The sequence below is a fragment of the Tympanuchus pallidicinctus genome, unplaced genomic scaffold (assembly GCF_026119805.1).
Source record: "Tympanuchus pallidicinctus isolate F22 unplaced genomic scaffold, pur_lepc_1.0 scaffold3, whole genome shotgun sequence".
NCBI classification, from domain to species: Eukaryota; Metazoa; Chordata; class Aves; order Galliformes; family Phasianidae; genus Tympanuchus; species Tympanuchus pallidicinctus.
Window position 1 is genome coordinate 39,982,820 of NW_026294747.1, and position 18,830 is coordinate 40,001,649.

At 37.6% G+C, this 18,830-nt stretch overlaps 1 protein-coding gene across 1 annotated transcript in view; it reads left to right on the forward strand.

The window, feature by feature from the left end:
* Window positions 1-6,169: 6,169 nt before the first annotated feature.
* TSHR (thyroid stimulating hormone receptor) overlaps window positions 6,170-18,830 on the forward strand; it is a 47,216-nt gene continuing 34,555 nt past the window's right edge. Inside the window, exon 1 of the mRNA XM_052693502.1 lies at window positions 6,170-6,333. Coding sequence (XP_052549462.1) covers window positions 6,170-6,333 — 164 coding nt within the window. The remainder of the gene's footprint in view (window positions 6,334-18,830) is intronic.

Consider the following 18,830-nt stretch of genomic DNA (forward strand, 5'->3'; position numbering starts at 1 on the left):
TGCCAAAACAACGGAATTATTAGTCTTGATGTACTGAGATACACACAGGATGAACCACCATTCCTGTCACTAGAGGGAGCATCTGTAACAGTGGAAAAATGTAGTTTGTCACTGCTTGTCATGGTTAAAATAATAGGAACTGAGAAAGGGAGAGATGAATAAGCACCAGGAAAAAAAAGAAATTGCAATATACACTAGTTTTTCAAGAGATTTTTCTGTTTTGTTGATTTATTAGTATTGGAGCAATGCTTTATTGTTCTTGGAAAGATATTCATTGTTCAAAACCTCTTCATTTCCTTATAGTGAGGGCATACAGGATTTTGAATGTCCGTCTCTAGAGTTCTATATATAACTGTATGTATATCTATGTATATGCATATTTTATATATATATATAATTGAACATGTATGTATGTAAAATGTGGGTGATAGTTATAATACATTATTTTAGTATAAAAGAAAGGAATATTTGTTTATATTTTACATGGGATGACAAGCTGCCATTCAATTTGAAGTGCTAAATACCATCACTTTTCAGGACTGGTGTGGTCAGAACTACCGATTCCTTTCTACGTTCTAAAATACTTGTAGTCTTCCCTAAGCTAAACAGTACTTTTCCACCATTCCTTTAATAGTCATGCTTCTAAAACCTTCTATTTTCTTCACTATCCACAGAATAATCCTCAGTTTTTCTGTTTCTATCTTGGCAATTAATGCCCAAACCAGATACAGCACTTAGACAACTCATTAAATGCAAAGTGGAATAACTGTGTAATATTCTATTTTTTCCTGACATCCAGAAGGTGTCTTCTTGCATGTAGTGACTTGCATTTTCCTCTTCCTGTTAAGCTATCAAAGTCATTTTAAAAGTATGATAATATGATCTAGAATTTACAGACCTCCCTAGCCTGGGGCCATGTGTAGTTTTGCAAACATACTTTTGGTTTCACCATCCACCAGCTTGTTAGAAAATATTGTCTAGAGAGACCAGAAGGTGTCTAGGGGAAGACAGAGCATGGCTAGCAGGATGTATCCCTCTGTGCTGGGTATCAGGGCAGCAGAGCAGGACAACAACGGAACCATCTCAACACTCAGGCCAGAAGCAGGGCAGCTGGGGCACAGGGGCAGCCCTAAGCATTGGGCACCTGCCTGGGCACAGGGACTGGCTGGACCAGGCTGGGACATCAGCTGGATAGCTGGCCAAGTAATGAAATAGGGGTACAGTAATGGGGTAGAGAAATTGGCTGGGACAGAGCCCAGACAGTGTGAAACACTGATTGCTGACCTCTAGCTGACAGGCTCCTTATATATTTCTACTTATGTGAGAGACTACAATGTCATTTCAGTTAGAGCAGAACTTTTCCGAGGGCTAAGCTAGTGCCTGTGAAATCACCCCATGGTTAGCAACAGCCTTTTTCTCTGAAATTCCTTAGAGTTCTGAGCATGTAAGCCCAAGTCTCAAAGCCCTGGAAGAAATGCACCCAGACTTGGAGTTCTCCTGAGGCTGACGTCACAGTTTTCTCCAAGGCTATCAGGCTTTGAATTAGAGGAATTAAATTCTTCTGACATTGGGATTCAAATCCAGAAAACATGAATCGAATAGTTCTTACTCCTTTTGAAATCTACTCATAACATCTACAACTTCAGTACCAGCCTTCACAGAATCACAAAATCACAGGATTGTAGGCATTGAAAGGGACCGGAAGAAATCATTGAGTCCAAGCCCTCTGCTAAAGCAGGTATCCTACAATAGCTTGCACAGGTAGGCATCCATAAGAGTCTTGAACATATCCATAGAAAAGGACTCCACAACCTTTCTCTCCACAACCTGTTCCAGTGCTCCGACATCCTTACTGTTGAATTCTTCTGCATGTTAGTATGGACGTTCAAGTTTTAAGCCATAACTCCTTGTCCTATCACTACACACCACCAAGAAGAGCCTGGCTTCATCCATTTGTGTCCCACCTCTCTTTATATATATATAAACATTGATCAAATCCCATCTCAGTCTTCTTTTCCTGAGGCTAAACAGACCCAGGTTATGGGGTCTTTCCTCATGCTGGAGATGCAGATTCTTCATCATTTCTGTAGCCCTCCGCTGCACTCCTGCTAGGAGATCCCTGTCTTTTTTGAACTAGAGAGCCCAGAACTGGACACAGTATTCAAAATTTGGCCTCACTAGGGCTCAGTAGAGGGGGAAGATCACCATCCTCAGCCAATCGGCCACACTCTTTTTAATTCATCCCAGGATACCACTGGCTTTCTTGACCACAAGAGCACACTACTGGCTTATGGCCAACCTGTTTTCCACCAAGACCCCCAAGTTCTTCTCCTCAGAGCTTATCTCCAACAGGCCACCCCTTAACCTGTATATGTAGTTATTCCACCTCATGTGCAAGACTCTACACTTGCCCTTGTTAAACCTCATCAAGTTCCTTCGTGCACAACTCTCCAGTCTGTCCATGGTAGCACAGCCCTCAGTAGTGCCAGCTACTTCTCCCAGCTTTGTGTCATCTGTAGGCTTACTGAAGGTGGACTCTGTCCCTTCATCCAGGTCACTGATGAAGACACTGAAAAAGATTGGACCCAGAAAAAAACCCTGGGGAGCACCACTAGTTACAGGCCTCCACCCAGACTCTGCACAACTGATGACAACCCTCTGAGCTCTGCCAGTCAGCGAGTTCTCAATGCACCATTCCCTTATCTATCCCACATATTCTAAGTTTTGTAACAAGGATGTTCTGGGAGACAGTATCGAACACCTTGTTGAAATCAAGGTACACAATATTCCCTGTTCTCCCCATATCTACCCAGCTGATTACGACATCACAGAAGACTAGAAGGTTGGTCAAGCATGATTTCCCCTTGGTGAATCCATGTTGACTACTCCTGATAACCTTCTTCTCTTCCCATTGCTTGGAGATGACATCCAGAACAAATTGTTCCATCACCTTTCTAGAGATGGAGTTGAGACTGACTGGCCTGTAGTTTCCCATATTCACCTTCCTGTTTTTGAAGACTAGAGTGATACTGGCTATCCTCTGGTCTTCAGGTACCTCTCCCATTTGCCAGGATTTTTCAAAGATGTTAGAAAACAATTCAGCCATTTCTCTCAGCAGATGTTGGTGCATCCCATTGGAGCCCATGGATATACGTGCATTGATTTTGGCTAGATGATCTCTGACCAGATACACCTCAACCAATGGAAAGTCTTCTTCTACCCAGACTCCCTCTCTTATCTCCAGGGTCTGGGATTCCTGAGGGCTAGTCTGAGCAATAAAGACTGAAGCAAAGAAGAGATTCAAAATTTCAGCCTTCTCAGTGTCCCCTGTTACCAAGGCACCCACTTCATTTAGTAGGGGACCCACATTTTCCCTGGTCTTCCTTTTACTGTTGACATGCCTAAAAAAACCTTTCTTGCTATCCTTTGCCTCCTTTACAAGGTTTAATTCTAAGAGGGCCTTACCTTCCCTCGCTGTATCCCTGCGGGGCCTGAAAACACTCCTTTATTCTTCCCAGGTGGGCAGGTCCCCTTTTCCACATTTCATGGACTTTCTTTCCTTTCAGTTTATCCATGAGATTCTTGTCCATCCATGCTGGCTTTTCGCCACCTCATCCTTGACATTTCTTTGGCCTAAAGCCATTCATTGTTGATATTTTTTACCTATTATTAATAGCTGGGAAGATATTTATTCCTTCCATTAACACTTCCTGGATTACTGTGGTTGCCATGGAGCAGGTGACATATCAATGCTTCTGTTGCCAGTTCTTGTGCTCTTACTTTTCTCCCCACTGAGTAAAACTTAACTTTGCCTCAGTGACTGAGGAATGAAACAATGTAGTCATCCTCTAGTTTAAGAGCCCGCAGCAGAATTACTACAGATAGCTAATAGGAGGTAGCTTATTAGTAAAGGTAAGTAATATAAAGATATCTTTTGTACACAAAATGAATAAGTATGATCGGGTTTATGAAAACCTACTGAAATGACTCGAGTCAAGGGACTGCCTATTGTCCACCAAAAAAACTAATATTCTTTTGCTTTTTCCACAAAAAGTAGTACATAAAAAGTAACACTGGACGTAGAATAAGAGGGAGGGAGAGTTTTCAAGAGAGCAGTCACAATAGGTTACAAAATATCACTCCATCAGTGCTACCTTTAAAGAGGGAGTACAGGTCCCCACTCTCTTCATCTCACTGGTCCTTGTTTGTTGTGAAAAACATGGACTCTTCCTTAGTACCCTTAGTTACATTGGATCATCAAGAAGATTAAAAGAGGACAGAGATTAAGCTAGAAGTGGAATTTAATCCTACAGCTCGAAGTTGACAAGCTGCTGCTGGACAGTGTCAGGCAATATTTTCTGTGTAAAAAAAGATGGCTTTCAACTATGGCTCTTAGTCACTGCCTAGAAATTAAGTGCAGTATAGACTCATGGCAGCTAAAAGCATTGATCAAGAGAAGACAGAGATCTCTCTAGTTATCTCTTCATTTTGCTAGATTATTTTGTTTTCCTCTGTGTCAGCCTGTGTCAATCATTTATTTCCCCAAGTCAAAAGGAACTAAGGAATTGAGATTTTCATGTCCTGTTGCTAATACAGAATGCAGCATCCCTGGCACAAGCCAGCTATTCTAACAGTAAGAACAAGAAAATCAGCAGAGAAGTTTGATATTCTAGAAAAATCCTGAAGGCAGCTGAAGCATGCTGAATATTACAACACATGATATGTTAGAAGAAGTTGACTAGTGGCTGATTACTGTCTTTGGATAAAGGACTCAAGCTGAGCCTAGCTTCGTTTCACTAAAATATTATTCTTGTTTCAGTTTTGCTGTATCTATATTGCATTTCTAAAAATTATGACCATGTCTAATTTCTTACCATGAGCAGGTTACTTCTCTCGATTTCCTCCTTCCTAGACAGTTACAAACACTTTTTTTGACATTTGGTTGGCATTTTTCTTGTTTTGTGCACAATATGTGCATGAAGGAAAAATGACTGGCATTTAGACTCAAAAAAAAAGAGTAACAAGTATTGAGGCAAAGAATTAATGAATTTTATTTGAGCTGCCTCATTGAATTCAACAGTTATATATTTATATTTTTTAAAATATTTGTTTTTAGGAAGCATCACGTGTGTATGAAGAAAGCTAGAACTAATTTAGTATTAACCAGGTCTTTTCAGCTTTCATTATGTCTGTCAGATACAGGTCTGACTGCTGTGATGTCTGTGCACTTTGTAAATCAGTGTCCCTACCAGTGACCACTTAAAACAACAGTGGTTCCAGCTTATTTATCTCAAGGTTGGGTATTTTCTTTCTCATCTTATGTGAAAGGATTTTATCTTTTCTGGAATCTGAAAAAAAAAAGTTTATCTTTCCATTTTGCTCTCTTTTATCATGTAGCTTTCAAAATCGCTTTTTTTAAATTTTTAATGCTGTTTTTATCTACTTTACCGTATTTATTTACATATTTACTTTACAGATAGGGAATTTTTATTTGGTGAAAAGCATTGAATTGTTAAATGGTTAAGCTTGGAAGGGGCCTTTAAAGATCATATAATCATTTAATTACTAAGGTAGACTTCTAAGACCCAATCGTCTAAGTCCAACCGTCCACCCATCAGCTCTTCGCCCACCACGTCCCTAAAATCACCCATTCAAGCTCGAGCTGCTCTTCCAAGCGACTCGGTATTGCTCAGAACAGCCCCTCTGTGCGGCAGAGGTGCTGGAAAACGAGTGCGGCGTCCACAAGTCACTCCGCCGCGTTAGAAGACAGCTCGACGACATCGTCCTGCAGCCGACCGCGAAGGCGAAGCGGCGAGGCCGTCCGGTGCCGGGCATTGCCGCACAGGGCAGCAGCGGCCGCCGTCGGCAGGTGGCCCCGGATCCCCGCGGCTGCGGGAGGCTCTGCTGCACCGGAGAGCGGCGGGAGGGGGCCGGGGAGCGGCTGCCCCGCGGGGCGGGACGGGGTGGGCATCGGGGGCCGGGCGGGGTAGACGGAGCTCTCTCCGTGCAGCGGGCGAGCACGGTTCTGAGAGCCGTTCGCTGGTCCCGCTGCGGGAAGGGGCGGGTTGTCCAGCAGAGGTGCCGCCTCTCCCGAGCTGCTGCTCTCGGTGGGCTGTGCCCTCTTATCTCCTCTGGAAGCGAGGGGCAGAGTGGGAAAGGGTGGTGAAAGATGCTGTGGCTGCCTGTCGCCTTCCAGTTGATGCTGGTGCTGTGCAGCCAGGGCACGGAAAGGTGCCCGTCAGCCTTCTGCGAGTGCTCCGACTGGGATGACTACAAAATTACTTGCAGGGACATCCACTTCATTCCCAGCCTTCCAGAGGACACTCAGACCCTGTGAGTAAGCTGTGGTGGGTTAGGAGAGGTACGAGCTTGTTGCAAATATTCTGATTTTGCAAGCATGAGATGCTCTGAGTAAATACTCTGTGAGAGGTGTCAAGTGGGAAAGTGCTGTAACTCACTTGGGCAGTGAAACACGGTGGGAAACAGCAGTGAAGAGAATCTGTGTGTGCCTGGCAGACCTAAGAAAAGTACCCCTCAAGCCTTACAGAGCTGTGAAAAGATTCTTGATTGCTGGACTTCAACAGTTCTGGGTATGAGATGGTAAATTTAATGACTGGACTGTGTATGAGCAAAGAGGGGAAAACTGGATTTTGTATATCCTGTGTATGGAGGAGGAGAAAGGGTAGATCAAACAGTTTTAAATGCAAAAAGTATAGGACTTGTATGTACCACCTTGCAAACAGTTTTCTGTAAGTTTCTGAGCACTTTCAGCATCTTTGTTGAAGCCTGACAAAAAGAATCCAGGGGTGCCAGTAATCCCAATATATCGATTGGAAAATAAAGTACTTCAGAAATACAGAAGTGTGGAGAATGTAATACTGCAGCAATTTTGGGACATGCAAAAGTGATAGACATTTCAGAGCAATTCAGGTACCCAGAAGTAGTGTTCAGTTCTATTCCTGTTACCTTTAAGGTATCACATCTGGATTCCTGCTAACAGTCCAAAGTATGTCATGTGCCCTATCTGTCAGCTCCATATCTGTGTATGGGACAGGAACTGTGGGGAAATGGAAATGACAGAAGTCGTCTTTAGCAAAGTAGCTGAATGACTATCTGTCTTTTACTTTCTAAGTCACAAAAAGTTTCTAGTCTCCAAGAGGAAATTCATTTATTAGCAAATTACTTTCCAAACAAATAAACTTTAACTCATTTAACTGTAAGATAAAACCATTAGAAGTTGATTATTTTATGTCTTTATAAATATTCTTGGAACTTTATTTTAAAAAAATGAGCCATTAATATATTTGAAGGTATTTAAATGGGCATTTGAATTTTTTAACACCTAACAGTAAAGGCTTAGCAAGTTAATCACTTATCTGGAAAGACAGAGAATAATGTCTTGATCTATGATGTTTACATTGCTTATGTATGACTTTTTGGATTGTTTTGTTTTTATTTTGTTGTGATGTTGCTATTTGGTGTCCTTTTTTTCTTTTTTTTTCTTCCTTTCTGGATAGTACAATGCAATTATGCAAGTATTGCAATTGATAAAATTTTAGATTAAATATTTTTAAATGTAGACATTATACTTTTGTGTATATGGTTTATTTATCTTCAACATGCAGTAAGGTTACTGTATGTAGTGTATGTATGTACTGTATGTAGATTTCCCTGAAATCTACCATGACAAGGTAGAAAATAAAGCAGCTTCAGTTTACAGGAGAAATATGCCTTCGCATAGGCTTTTAAAATGGTTGATAGTAACAATGAGAACACGTAATGGAATTGGATGCTTTCTCTGGAAATGCTAGTTTGAGGACTGAGAAGTACACTCTCTGTACACAGCTTCAGTGGGCTGTTGCAGTTCTAGGGATATAATTACCAGTTTAAACACTAAGGAACACAAAGATCATATGTTGCTGTTTAAAAACAAAATAAAACAAGAACACACAGTGAAAATTTTATTTCCATGAACAGAAAAACAATTCTGCTAACAACAACTGTAATTTTACGTTGTGTAGTAGAAAAGGTAGAACATGGAATGTACAGCCTGATTTGAAAATAGATAAGAAAATTCTCCAAGAAAATAAGGAAAACACAGCTCTTTTCAAGGAAAAAATGGCCTTTTAGAATTTGGTTTGTAGTTTTCTCTCTGGATCAAGAGTGCACATTTTCTCTCTATTATCTGAATGACAGAAGTCTGATGTATATTCTGTTGTCTCTTGAAGTAACTTTTCCTCTGTGTGTCTGAAATCTCAAAACAGCTTATTTTAAAATTTTCTTTTGTGGCCATTCAGTTTTGTAGAACTTGTAAAAAAAAAAAAAGAAAACAAAACTGGGAGACTGTAGTGAATCTAGGAATGCTTTGCCAGTTTTCAAGACGATAATTCTTTTCAGTGCATGGGATCTTGAAACTCCAATTAAAGTTTCATTCCAATTATTCAGTTGGGGCTGTTCTCATTTCTCGGTCCTACTTTAGGTGAGTGGTGTGAGCTGTTTTTGTTTTTAAACAAGTTATGCTTATAAGAAATTACAAAAATTGTATATTTCCAAATTCAGCTAGTGAAAAACTGTTGTGAACTTCAGCCAGGAAAGAGTTTTGGTTTTAAACCTATTTTAATTAATTTGTCTAAATACAGTTGATGTGGTTGCTTATCCAGAGTGACTGAGTGCACAGATATTTTTCTTGGAGTTGCTTTTTTTTTTTTCTGTACAAGATTTCAAGATTTCCTTCTTTCCCTTTTCCTCTTTCCTTTTTATCTATCTGTGTAGTATAGACAGACCTTGCTTCGTTGGTTGATGTTGAGAATTATATATCCTTACCATTCTATTGTAGGAAAGCAGGTCTAAGCAGCATTGAAATATTCTGCTAAATAACATGAAATTAGGTATCAGTTCTTTCATGGTAGCTGTATTTTCACATCTCTGCACAGCTGGCAGCTGGCCTTGTCTGGCCTCACATTACCCCATTCTGGCTCTCAATTTCTTCCATCCATGTCCATTCTTGGCTCTACTCCTCCTTTACTCCATGGCAGGATGTATATAGTAATGACGAGATCCCTGTCCCAACCTCACAGTTGGCAGTGCTTTTCTCTTTCACTAGCACAGTGCTGGGGCAGAGCACTTACTGTTAGTATCACCTCTTCCCTGATTCAGGTTGCTCCTAGTTCTTTCTCCGATTTTTCTAGTAAGGTACATGTAGATATCCTGTAGTCATGATGAACAAGATGCCATAAATTCATGGCATTTTTATATCCTGTTATTTCTCCTTTATAGTCTACCACCGGCAATTACAGGTAGCTGAAAAGAGAAATCTTACTATTCCCCCTGAGAGAGCCTAATTGCCCTTAAAGTAGAAATTACACAGATCAATTATAGGGTGATTGAAACCTATAGTTTACTGTTTGATTTTCTTTTATTTCCTATTTAATATGCTATGGAGGCATTGATTTTAAAGCCAAGAGAATGCTTTTTGGTCATTTGTTCTGGCATTCTGCATGAAAAAGATCATAAAACATCCCAATAGCTACAGATAATTAGAGCTCTTACTCTTTTGTTTGTTTGCTTCTTTGTTTAGAAAAATCATCTACTAATTTTAAAATAATATTAACATTAGTCACATACAACTCTTGACAAATTGTTCAAATGGTTGAGAATCCATGATTTTTTCTATTTTGGCTAGTGTTGTGTGGCACAAAGAATTGCACTTAAGATACTGAATTTTTCACTTTCAATTGCCACTACTGAGGTGCCAGCCTCTCCGTATTGACTCCAAGAAACTCAGGCTTCTAATTTTGATGCTCTGAACTGCATATAAGGACAGTGCCAGAACTACCCTAGAGCAACTAGTTGGAATAAATTGTTTGTCTCAGAAGATGAAAGCTGTGTATCTTTGTGCCACTAGATATTTTGCATTCTTCATCACACACACACACACACATACAAAGATTATTTGTATTTGTTTTCAGTAGAAATTCAAGTAGTTCTGAAGTAACTTCTTGTGTAATTTTTTCTAACAGTCCTCTAGTAAATCTTAATAGTATTATAATTGACTTTTTTTACATTTTTCTATGTGTTCGTAATGTTTGTCGTATGTTTTAAAAAAAATAATAAAAGGGGCTTCAGAAATCTTTCTGAATTTTAAAGTGTTTCTGGTCATTTACAGATGCCTCTAAGATTCTTTAGGCTTGTTTCATTTCTGTACGTATGATCGCAGCGCAGAGGTTTTCTTCATCTCACAAAGCCAGATGTCACTTTTTAGTTTGTATAGAACTGCAGGAAAATCCTTAAGTCACGTTTGAAATATAATTAATAACTAAAGCATGCTGTTCTGTAATCTTTACTCAGCTGGTTAGATTCCAATCCTTATTCCCAAATAAACCTACAGTGATTTCAGTAAAACTGGTCTTTACTGGAAATGCAGTTTACCGTGTCTACTTTTCAATTCATACGTCTGAAAAGAAAATGAAATAAGCGAGAAAAAAACCTGAAAAATAAAAGCTGTAGCGTATGCAAATGGTTGGGGAGTAGGGCTAGCTGGAAAAAAAAGACATAATTTTTAGTGGAGAAGATGAATATTTTCACTTTTTGTGCATCTGTACCAAAAAGGTAATGCTGTAGCTCAGAGTTGTGATTTTCCAGTCAATACAGATGTACTTGTTCAAAATTATATCAGGAACAAAAATCTTGTTCTAAACTACACAGATTCCAAAGTTGTCATGAGGATCATCTCAGCCTCAGCTGCACTGATAGAGCCATGTGCACGTATGACAAAATATTGCAATGGAGATAGCCTTTGAAGATATCCATGAAGAATATTTTCTTTGTAATTGTCTTTACTCATAAAGAAGAAATAAAATTATTTCCTGTTTTAGCCTTTGTTCGCTCTCTTGCTGTGACAGACACTTCCACTTTTCCCAGCTTGCATCTTTTCTGATGGAAGAAGGAAAAGGAATTTCGCCATTGCAGAGCTTGTGCAGGAACATTATATTTTGTATAGTTTACATTACCACTGTGCAAACTACCTAATTAAATGTGTAAAGATACGACTGCATATTTAACATGGAGTCTTTTTATACGTGGAGTCTTTTGATACTGTTTTGGTAAATATTTCCTTTCTGATAAACGTGTCTGACTTCAAAGAAGTTTACTTCATTCCAGAGGGAAATTGTATGTACTGACCCTTTGGAGTGTCCTAGAACCTAACAATTTTAGAATTATTTTACAATGGATATAGGAATGACATTATGAGCCCACTCTTTTATTAATTTTCAAAGGTCATGGTGAGCAAGGGAAGTTCATGATGTCTGAAAAAGGCAAACATCATGCATACCATTAAGACTAACAGGAGGATCCGGGGAAACAAAACTGGTGACTCATATATATGTATGTACTCTTGAACATCCTTTTTCGGTTGTTATATATGCTACATTTTCAGTTAGGATCTACACAGTGGCAAAACAATTATATTTGTTTTGTTCTTTACGTCTATCTTAATAATCCCCAACATTCATTTAGCCTTTTTGACCTTTGCTGAGCAGCTGGCAGCAATTATAGGCACTTAGTAGTCCTCTAATTAGAAACAATGGTAGCCAGAAATTACAGTCTGTTCTTCTAGGAGATAAACCTCATCTGAGGTTTTCTGAAATTTCACATTCCCATTTGAAATTTTTTTAAGGCTGTTAATAGACTCTCAACTTGCTACTTTAGAAATGCATTTGGAGTGTGTTCCTGTGCAGCCAGAGCGAGGCAGGGGGCCCTTTTGAGCAGTGGGCTGCAGAGGGGCACACAGTGCCAGGTAGAGCCGCTCTAGAGCTGGCCAGAATAAATCACTCTGGTTTTTACAAAGCATTTGTGTGTGAGCTGACCGATAAAAAGCTTTCTGAACAGATGTTACTAAGCTTATGCCAGGACTTTTAGGAAACTATTATTCAATCTTTAAGTATCTCGCTGTACATTAGAAAAAATAGCTTATATTTCCTATGCTGTGACACAACCTTTCTTATAGATTGCCATTCAAAACATCAGTTTTCATTAAATTACTAAAGGTAATTGTTGTATATTTTGTTACATTTGTTCTCATTTCAAAACAAACTCAAAATAATTCTGTAACAGTAATCATTGATGCTCTCATTAGATCCAGGCAGATCACACACTGCCTTGAGATCAAGAGAGAACTAGTACAATTTTAGCATATGTCAGCAGCTCATTATCCATGTTGAAATTTAAATTGCAACAAATTCACTCTAGGTGCTATTACTGTGCTTACTTCAGTCAGGGGCATTGGATTTTCCAGAATCCCAAATATTATTGCTTCTCATTGTCTTGGTTAAGGTGTGAGGGCCCTGGAAGGACTGCAGAATCTGAAGTAGAATAAAACCTGCTGGCATAAAGTGGGATTTTTACATATATGAACATTTTTATTTCTTAAGTAAAATAAGATTTTTTGTGCTCTTTAAAATGTTCGGTACAAATTAAGAGACACACAAATGTAGCTGATAACTTGCTGTGCTATTAGAAGTCTCCAACTTAATTTCTTAGGGATTTTTTTGTTATTCTTTGATGTAAATCCTGTAAATATTGAGGATGTCTGAGGGCTGAGTCCAGGAGAACACAAAAACACATGTTTAAAGTTAAGATTTTGAGGAACTGAAATTGTACGCTGTACTTCTCATTCCTGTTCTGGTAAATCAGCACTTAACAGTAGCCTGTCTGCAGTACATGTGAAATTATTCCATTATAGGCATTCAGATTTCTTTATAACATTTCCTGAAATGATCCTGTTTTCAAAACATAATCACTTATTTTTAAAAACCTTGTTTAGATTCTGTAAATGCATGTTATGGTAATACCAAACATTTATTGATTTTGCAAATACATAAAACATCTGTGTGAGTCAGATTTGTGAAAAGTTGCTTTCTTAACTGATACCAACGGAAAAGGTACTATTCTTAGCTGTTAGCAAAATACTCTGTAAACATCTCCAAAATAGTTAGAGCATTTTCTGATCTTTCAGCTTTTTCTTTCCTTTTAGATTTATATCAATAAACTCTGTTCCTCAGTCCAGGAGAAAGTTGTTGTGTGCATCTGAAGAGGAGTGGGCTGGAAATTAAATGTTAAAAGAAAACAGTGTAATGAAAACTGACTGCAGCGGCAATTCAAGATTCAGTGAACTGTATCACTTACAGAATCAAACTGCTAAACATCTGAAATATTTTCTGAAGTTAGAGTTTTCAAGCCAGGGCATAAAAACCTATTTGAGATGATCACAACTAATTTTCATTTTAGACAAAGAAAAGACAAAAATTAGTTTCTACTGCCAAATTACCGTTGTCTTTTGTAATCATGTGAAGCACTGTCATTTAAATGTCTCTTCTTAACATCTACAAAATAATCATTTGTAATCTCTCTGCTTTTGTGTTAAGCAAACTAAATATATAATTAAAGCATACTGAGATAATGATTATTTTTACTCAGAATAGGAATGGTTCTTTTTTTGCACTTGAACGTTCCTAGCACTGGCTGTGGTTCCATGCCATTACAAAGGAAGTCAGAATGATGCAAGGAAATATAAGAAATAGGGGGGGAGGGGAAATGGGGGGAAGGGAGAGGGAGAAGGAGAGGGAAGGGGGGAATGTACTTAAGTATTTATTTCAAGTCTAGACAATTCCAGTATTTCTTGTCACCTACTCTCACTCATTCTTATTCTTTGTTTGGTAGTTGTGTATGTGTTGCAAAGCAGTTCATAGTTTGAAAACAATTTCAAGAACCCTGAGACCATCTTTTGTTTATGACTTATTCTTGTCAAGTGCAAAGTTACTATATTTACTTACTTCCATTAAGATGGTGAGATTACAGAATGCAATGCCTTTTAAAGAAAAATATGTAGTCAAATTTAATAACGTGAATGAGATTTGAAAGAAAATTTTAAGAGCACAGATTTATGTAAAACGCAGTATTTTGGAAGCATGTTACATTGTACCAAGCACTTAAAATTAATTAAATGAGAACCTGGAAGACAATTGATATTTTAATGAATTTGGTGAGTTTAACAATATTTAGTAGAAAAGTAATCAATTACTTTAAGAAAGCACGTGTCTGGCTTACTTCAGAAATAGTTAAATACTTTTACACATGAGAACAACTTAATGTTATTTGAAAAATAAACCAACTTCAACTAAAACAGTCTGTTTTTCAAGAATAGTAGAGTTTTAGAGTAGTACATACAGAATATCCAGATACTGCAAAAGATTGAGCAAAAATCTTGTGAGAAATACAGCCAGTGAATAAAATCCATGTCTTTGTTGTGTTTTATATTCATATGGGATATCCCATAATGTAATTAACTTGACTTCTTCTTTCTTTGTTTGATGCAGAAACAGCAGTTATATACTGGGTTTTTAAGTACCTGTTGTACCATGGAGTTCGTTGACAATTTCCTTTGAGTATATTACATGACATCATAAACTGAAATAAGCTGATTTCAAAGTTGACTCCCAGTTTTGATCAGAACTCATTTTATGAATATGTTTGTAGGCTTGGAACAAACTTCCTCTGCAAAACAAGTGCTTAGATTATTTTTAGAAGTGTGAAGGGTTTTTTTATCTTAATATTTTCCATACTGATACATTGTATTTCCAAGTTACTGTCTGTTCAACTTTGCTCTGAATAAGGAGAAAAGACTTAAAACATCTTAAAAATGAGTACAGCTGATTGACAGTCTTAGTGTCTATACATAAAGCCAAACACTTCTTCCTCACCACTTTTTTGGGTAGTTTCAATATCTCAACTGGAACTCAACCTCTGTCTTGTAGGCATTTATATCACATTATTTTTTCAACACTGACAGTTCTGAAATCTACTGAATTTCATTTTGTCTGCTGGCAAGCAGCAAGTAACATTTAGGAGAGTCAGTACTTCTTGTGAAGTCTTCATTTTTTACTTACATCCAACAAGAAACAATCAGTGATCACAAACTGAGCAAGAACAAGTTCAGTAATTATTGACTGGTATTTTCTGCTTGCTAAATATTAGTAAGAAAGGAACAAGAAACCAATTCTTGTCTCTCTGACAGCATCCCTATTCATCTGAGTGTATAGGAAGAGGATATGTAAGCTATAAGAACTTATTTTTCACGCAGAATGCTAACCAAACTCTGAACAGAACACTTCTGCTCTGGCATTTCTTCAATTTTTTAGGGTTGTTCAGTTTTGACATACAGTTTATGACATTCCTTTGGACTTCTGCTTAACTGTGGGAAAGCAGCTATGAAGTCCTCTACCGAATTCCTGAGTGGTTTCCTCTTTAGCATTACTTTGCTTCGAGTCTTTTTGACAGTTCTACCGCGTCGTATGTAATACTAGGGATAGACACTAGGTGGTAATCATCTTCTGGTCAGATAAGTGCATTTCACGTTGTGACTTGCCTTTTCATCATTGTTTTTGCTCCACTGGAAGACTACTATTCACTTATTTTAGAATAATAAAAAGAAATGTCGTTAAAATGAATAGTTAAAATTGTTAGAATGAAGCAAATATGAAGTGTTAAAATGAATCGTTAAAATTAAGCAGATTTGCATTAAGTCTGAGTTCTTCACAGTCCTTGAACTTGCATTCCTAGTAGTCAGAAGCAGGGTTGTTCTTGTGCAGGTACAAAATATTTTTAAGTCTATATACTTTACAAACCAAAACAACAAGAAAATAAACAAACAACAACAACAAATATAAAATGAAATTGGTTTTTTTTGTTGTTTTTTTTTTTGCAATGAGGAGTAACTAGGCTTTTCCTGAAGATTGTTTTGGGACCTCAAAGGAATCAGAGAGGGAGGTGTTTCAGTCATTAGTTGGATTCAAGTAGCCTAATATCTTTCTTATGAGTTTCGTTCAGGTTTCATTTTCTTAATAGATGTGATGCAAAGCCTTTCAGGGACATTCAGAATAAACTTAGCTGCAAATACAAAAGGAGAAAAAAAAAAATTAACACTTCAACTAGATTAGAAATCAGAGACCTGTAAAATGAAAAATGCAAACTAAATGCCATCATATAAAGCTTAAAATGTTTTACTGAAATATTTTATTGCTATTTTAAAAACAACTCATGTAGTAAAAACATGATTTGTTTGCTTCTGCAACTTTTCAAATCTTGATAGCATATTTGTAATGAAAATGACCTCAGACTTTTGATTCTTCTTTTTGAAAGATTTTATGGAATGTAAAGTGAAGCCTTTTTCCAGATTTATTATTTACTGAAGCTTTCAATCTGAATGAGAAAATAAAAGTAGAAATAAATGGAAGTTCTCAAGTTAGTGTGTCATCTTTTCCTTAATAGAGAAAAGATATTAAATGAGCTATTAAATATGTAACTTATTACTTTTACTGTTTTTCTCACATGGAAAAGTAATGCGTATTTTCCTGCTACAGTTTTTTAATTTATTCTTAAAAAACAAAACAAAACAAAACAAAACAAACAAACAAAAAAAACCAGCTTACTTAGTGAAGACTTTGCAGATTGTTGGATACTGGACTCACTTGCTAAACTGCAAATTAAAATATGCATATTCAAAGAAAATTTCTACTGCATGCAAGAGAGGAAGAATCATAGGCAATCATACAATGAATTCTCAATTATTTACCACCTGCTCAAACTGTATGTTAAGACCGGAGCTGGCGTCATAGTTGGAAGGCTGGAGAACTGGAAGCCCTGACCTACCTTCCTTTTCTAGCTCTGGGCTTTAAATTCCAAACTGTCTGGTCATTCCACCTTGAGGATCGTATTAGCACAGCTGAGTAAGCTTGTGATCATCATTTTATGTAGTCAAATTGGGCTAGAAACTAAACTAAAGCTATTATATATAATTACTGTCATTTCTGATCCAACACAGACTGCTCTGGTTGAGACTTTTCTCAGTCTCTCTTCTTTTCAGTTTTGGAATAACTACCCATCTCATAGCTTTCTACATACCACTAGTTAGTATTACTGCTCCAGCAATAATCCACAGATTCAAAGCTAGGAAACAGGGACTGTTTTTCTGCAAATTTTTAAACTGCTTTAGAAGGTGGGTTACAATTTGCTTTAATGTATCAGAGCACAGGTACTTCAGCAAGAACTGGGGCTTTGCAGATGGCTGTACACAAAGGCTGGCTTAAAAATTCGCGCCTAATTCTAGAGTCATTGCACTGACTCCATTTCATGGTTTACATAAGCACTGACCATGAACTGCCTGCTATCTGTTAACTCTGCAAGTAGGTAAGGAATTGCAGTTAGGTAACACCAATTACTTGGACACTATGTGCTCTATCTGCTATTATTTAGCAAATCATTTGTGTAGTAGGTATGTTCCATAACTAGTTGTGTTTTAGATTTGTTGACGTTCTCTGAAACTATTTCAGTTTACAACCAAGTTGTTGTCATGAAGTTTGCTATTTTCAATCTTCATCAGCCGAAGATTTCTTTCTCTTAATACTTAGTTGTCTTTACACTTCACACATCTTGTGCCACCTATGGTTTCTTGTCATATTTGCTGAATTAATATATTTTTAATCTCTAGCAAATAGCTATGAAGATATATTATATTCCTCGTTCCAACCTATAAATAAATTTATGAGCTGTTTAGTTAAAATACACGGCTAAGTTACTTCATTGTGCTATTTTTGAGATAACAGAAGCCTTATCTAGGAAGTCATAAGTGTAGGGCTATTTCATACTACAGCAACTTTGATAGCAATGGATTCACATATGTTATCCAGAATTTCCATTCTTTTCTGACAGGGTGTAAATCCCAGGCATGTGAATAAAAGATTAATGTGAACTCACTTAGCCCTTATGTAGCTCACTTCACCATGTGGCAAAGATGGAGTTTGAATGTTTGACTTAAAAGCGAGAGATTGAGACGAGACTTACAGTAGAGTTTAAATTCTTTTCTGGGGTATGGGATTGCAGGTTAAGTACTAATCTCTGTGATGATTGGTGTGAGAGGTAAATATGAAGTTGTGAGCCAACATCTCCTAGATGAACAGGACCAGAGGGATATAAGACTGGTTAAAAACAAGCCTAGATAGTTGCAAATGGCTTAACCTATGTTTTTCTTAGCTTCTGGGTTCTAGCAGTCTTCAGGAGAAGTCTTAGGACAGCCTCCCAGTGCAGACCATGATACTGTTAGCGCTATTTATGGAGCATGCTGCTGGCTCATGCTCAACTCTGTGTTTACCAGGAGTCCTAGATCTTGTTCTCCAGCATTGCTTTCAAGCTGGGTAGGCCCAGCACATACTGGTGCCTGAGTTTTTCCCCTTCGGGGCAGGACTTTATGCTTCACCTTGTTGACATTTGTGAGGTTTCTGTCAGCTCATTTCTCCAGCCTGCCAAGATCTGTCCACACTGTTCTACTTTAATACTTCTTAAAATCTATCTGAAACAGAAATTTCTCAGTCATCATTTTTTATTTCCTGAAAGGACTGTAAGTACAGACAGATGTTGAAACACAACAGCAAGGTCAGCATGCTGCAGCTGGTTATTCTTTGCAAACATTTTGCCCAGGATTGTGATCCTAAGAGGAACCAGTTTTACAAAGTGAAGGAGGGAAAAGAAAACTGAGGTACTAAATTTAGGAGAAACATCAATCCATTTTGGATAAACAACCTTTAGGTTCTCTTTGCTTATGCATGTAACATGTATATATGAACACGTTACATATATGAGAAGAAAACAGAAAACATTACTAATGTTTGCTCATTTATTTCATACAAAGTTGTTCTTAGGAGAATCTGTGAGAAATGACTATATTTTTTTCTTGGTTACTCTTCAGACTGTTAGTTGACTATATATTATATATATTA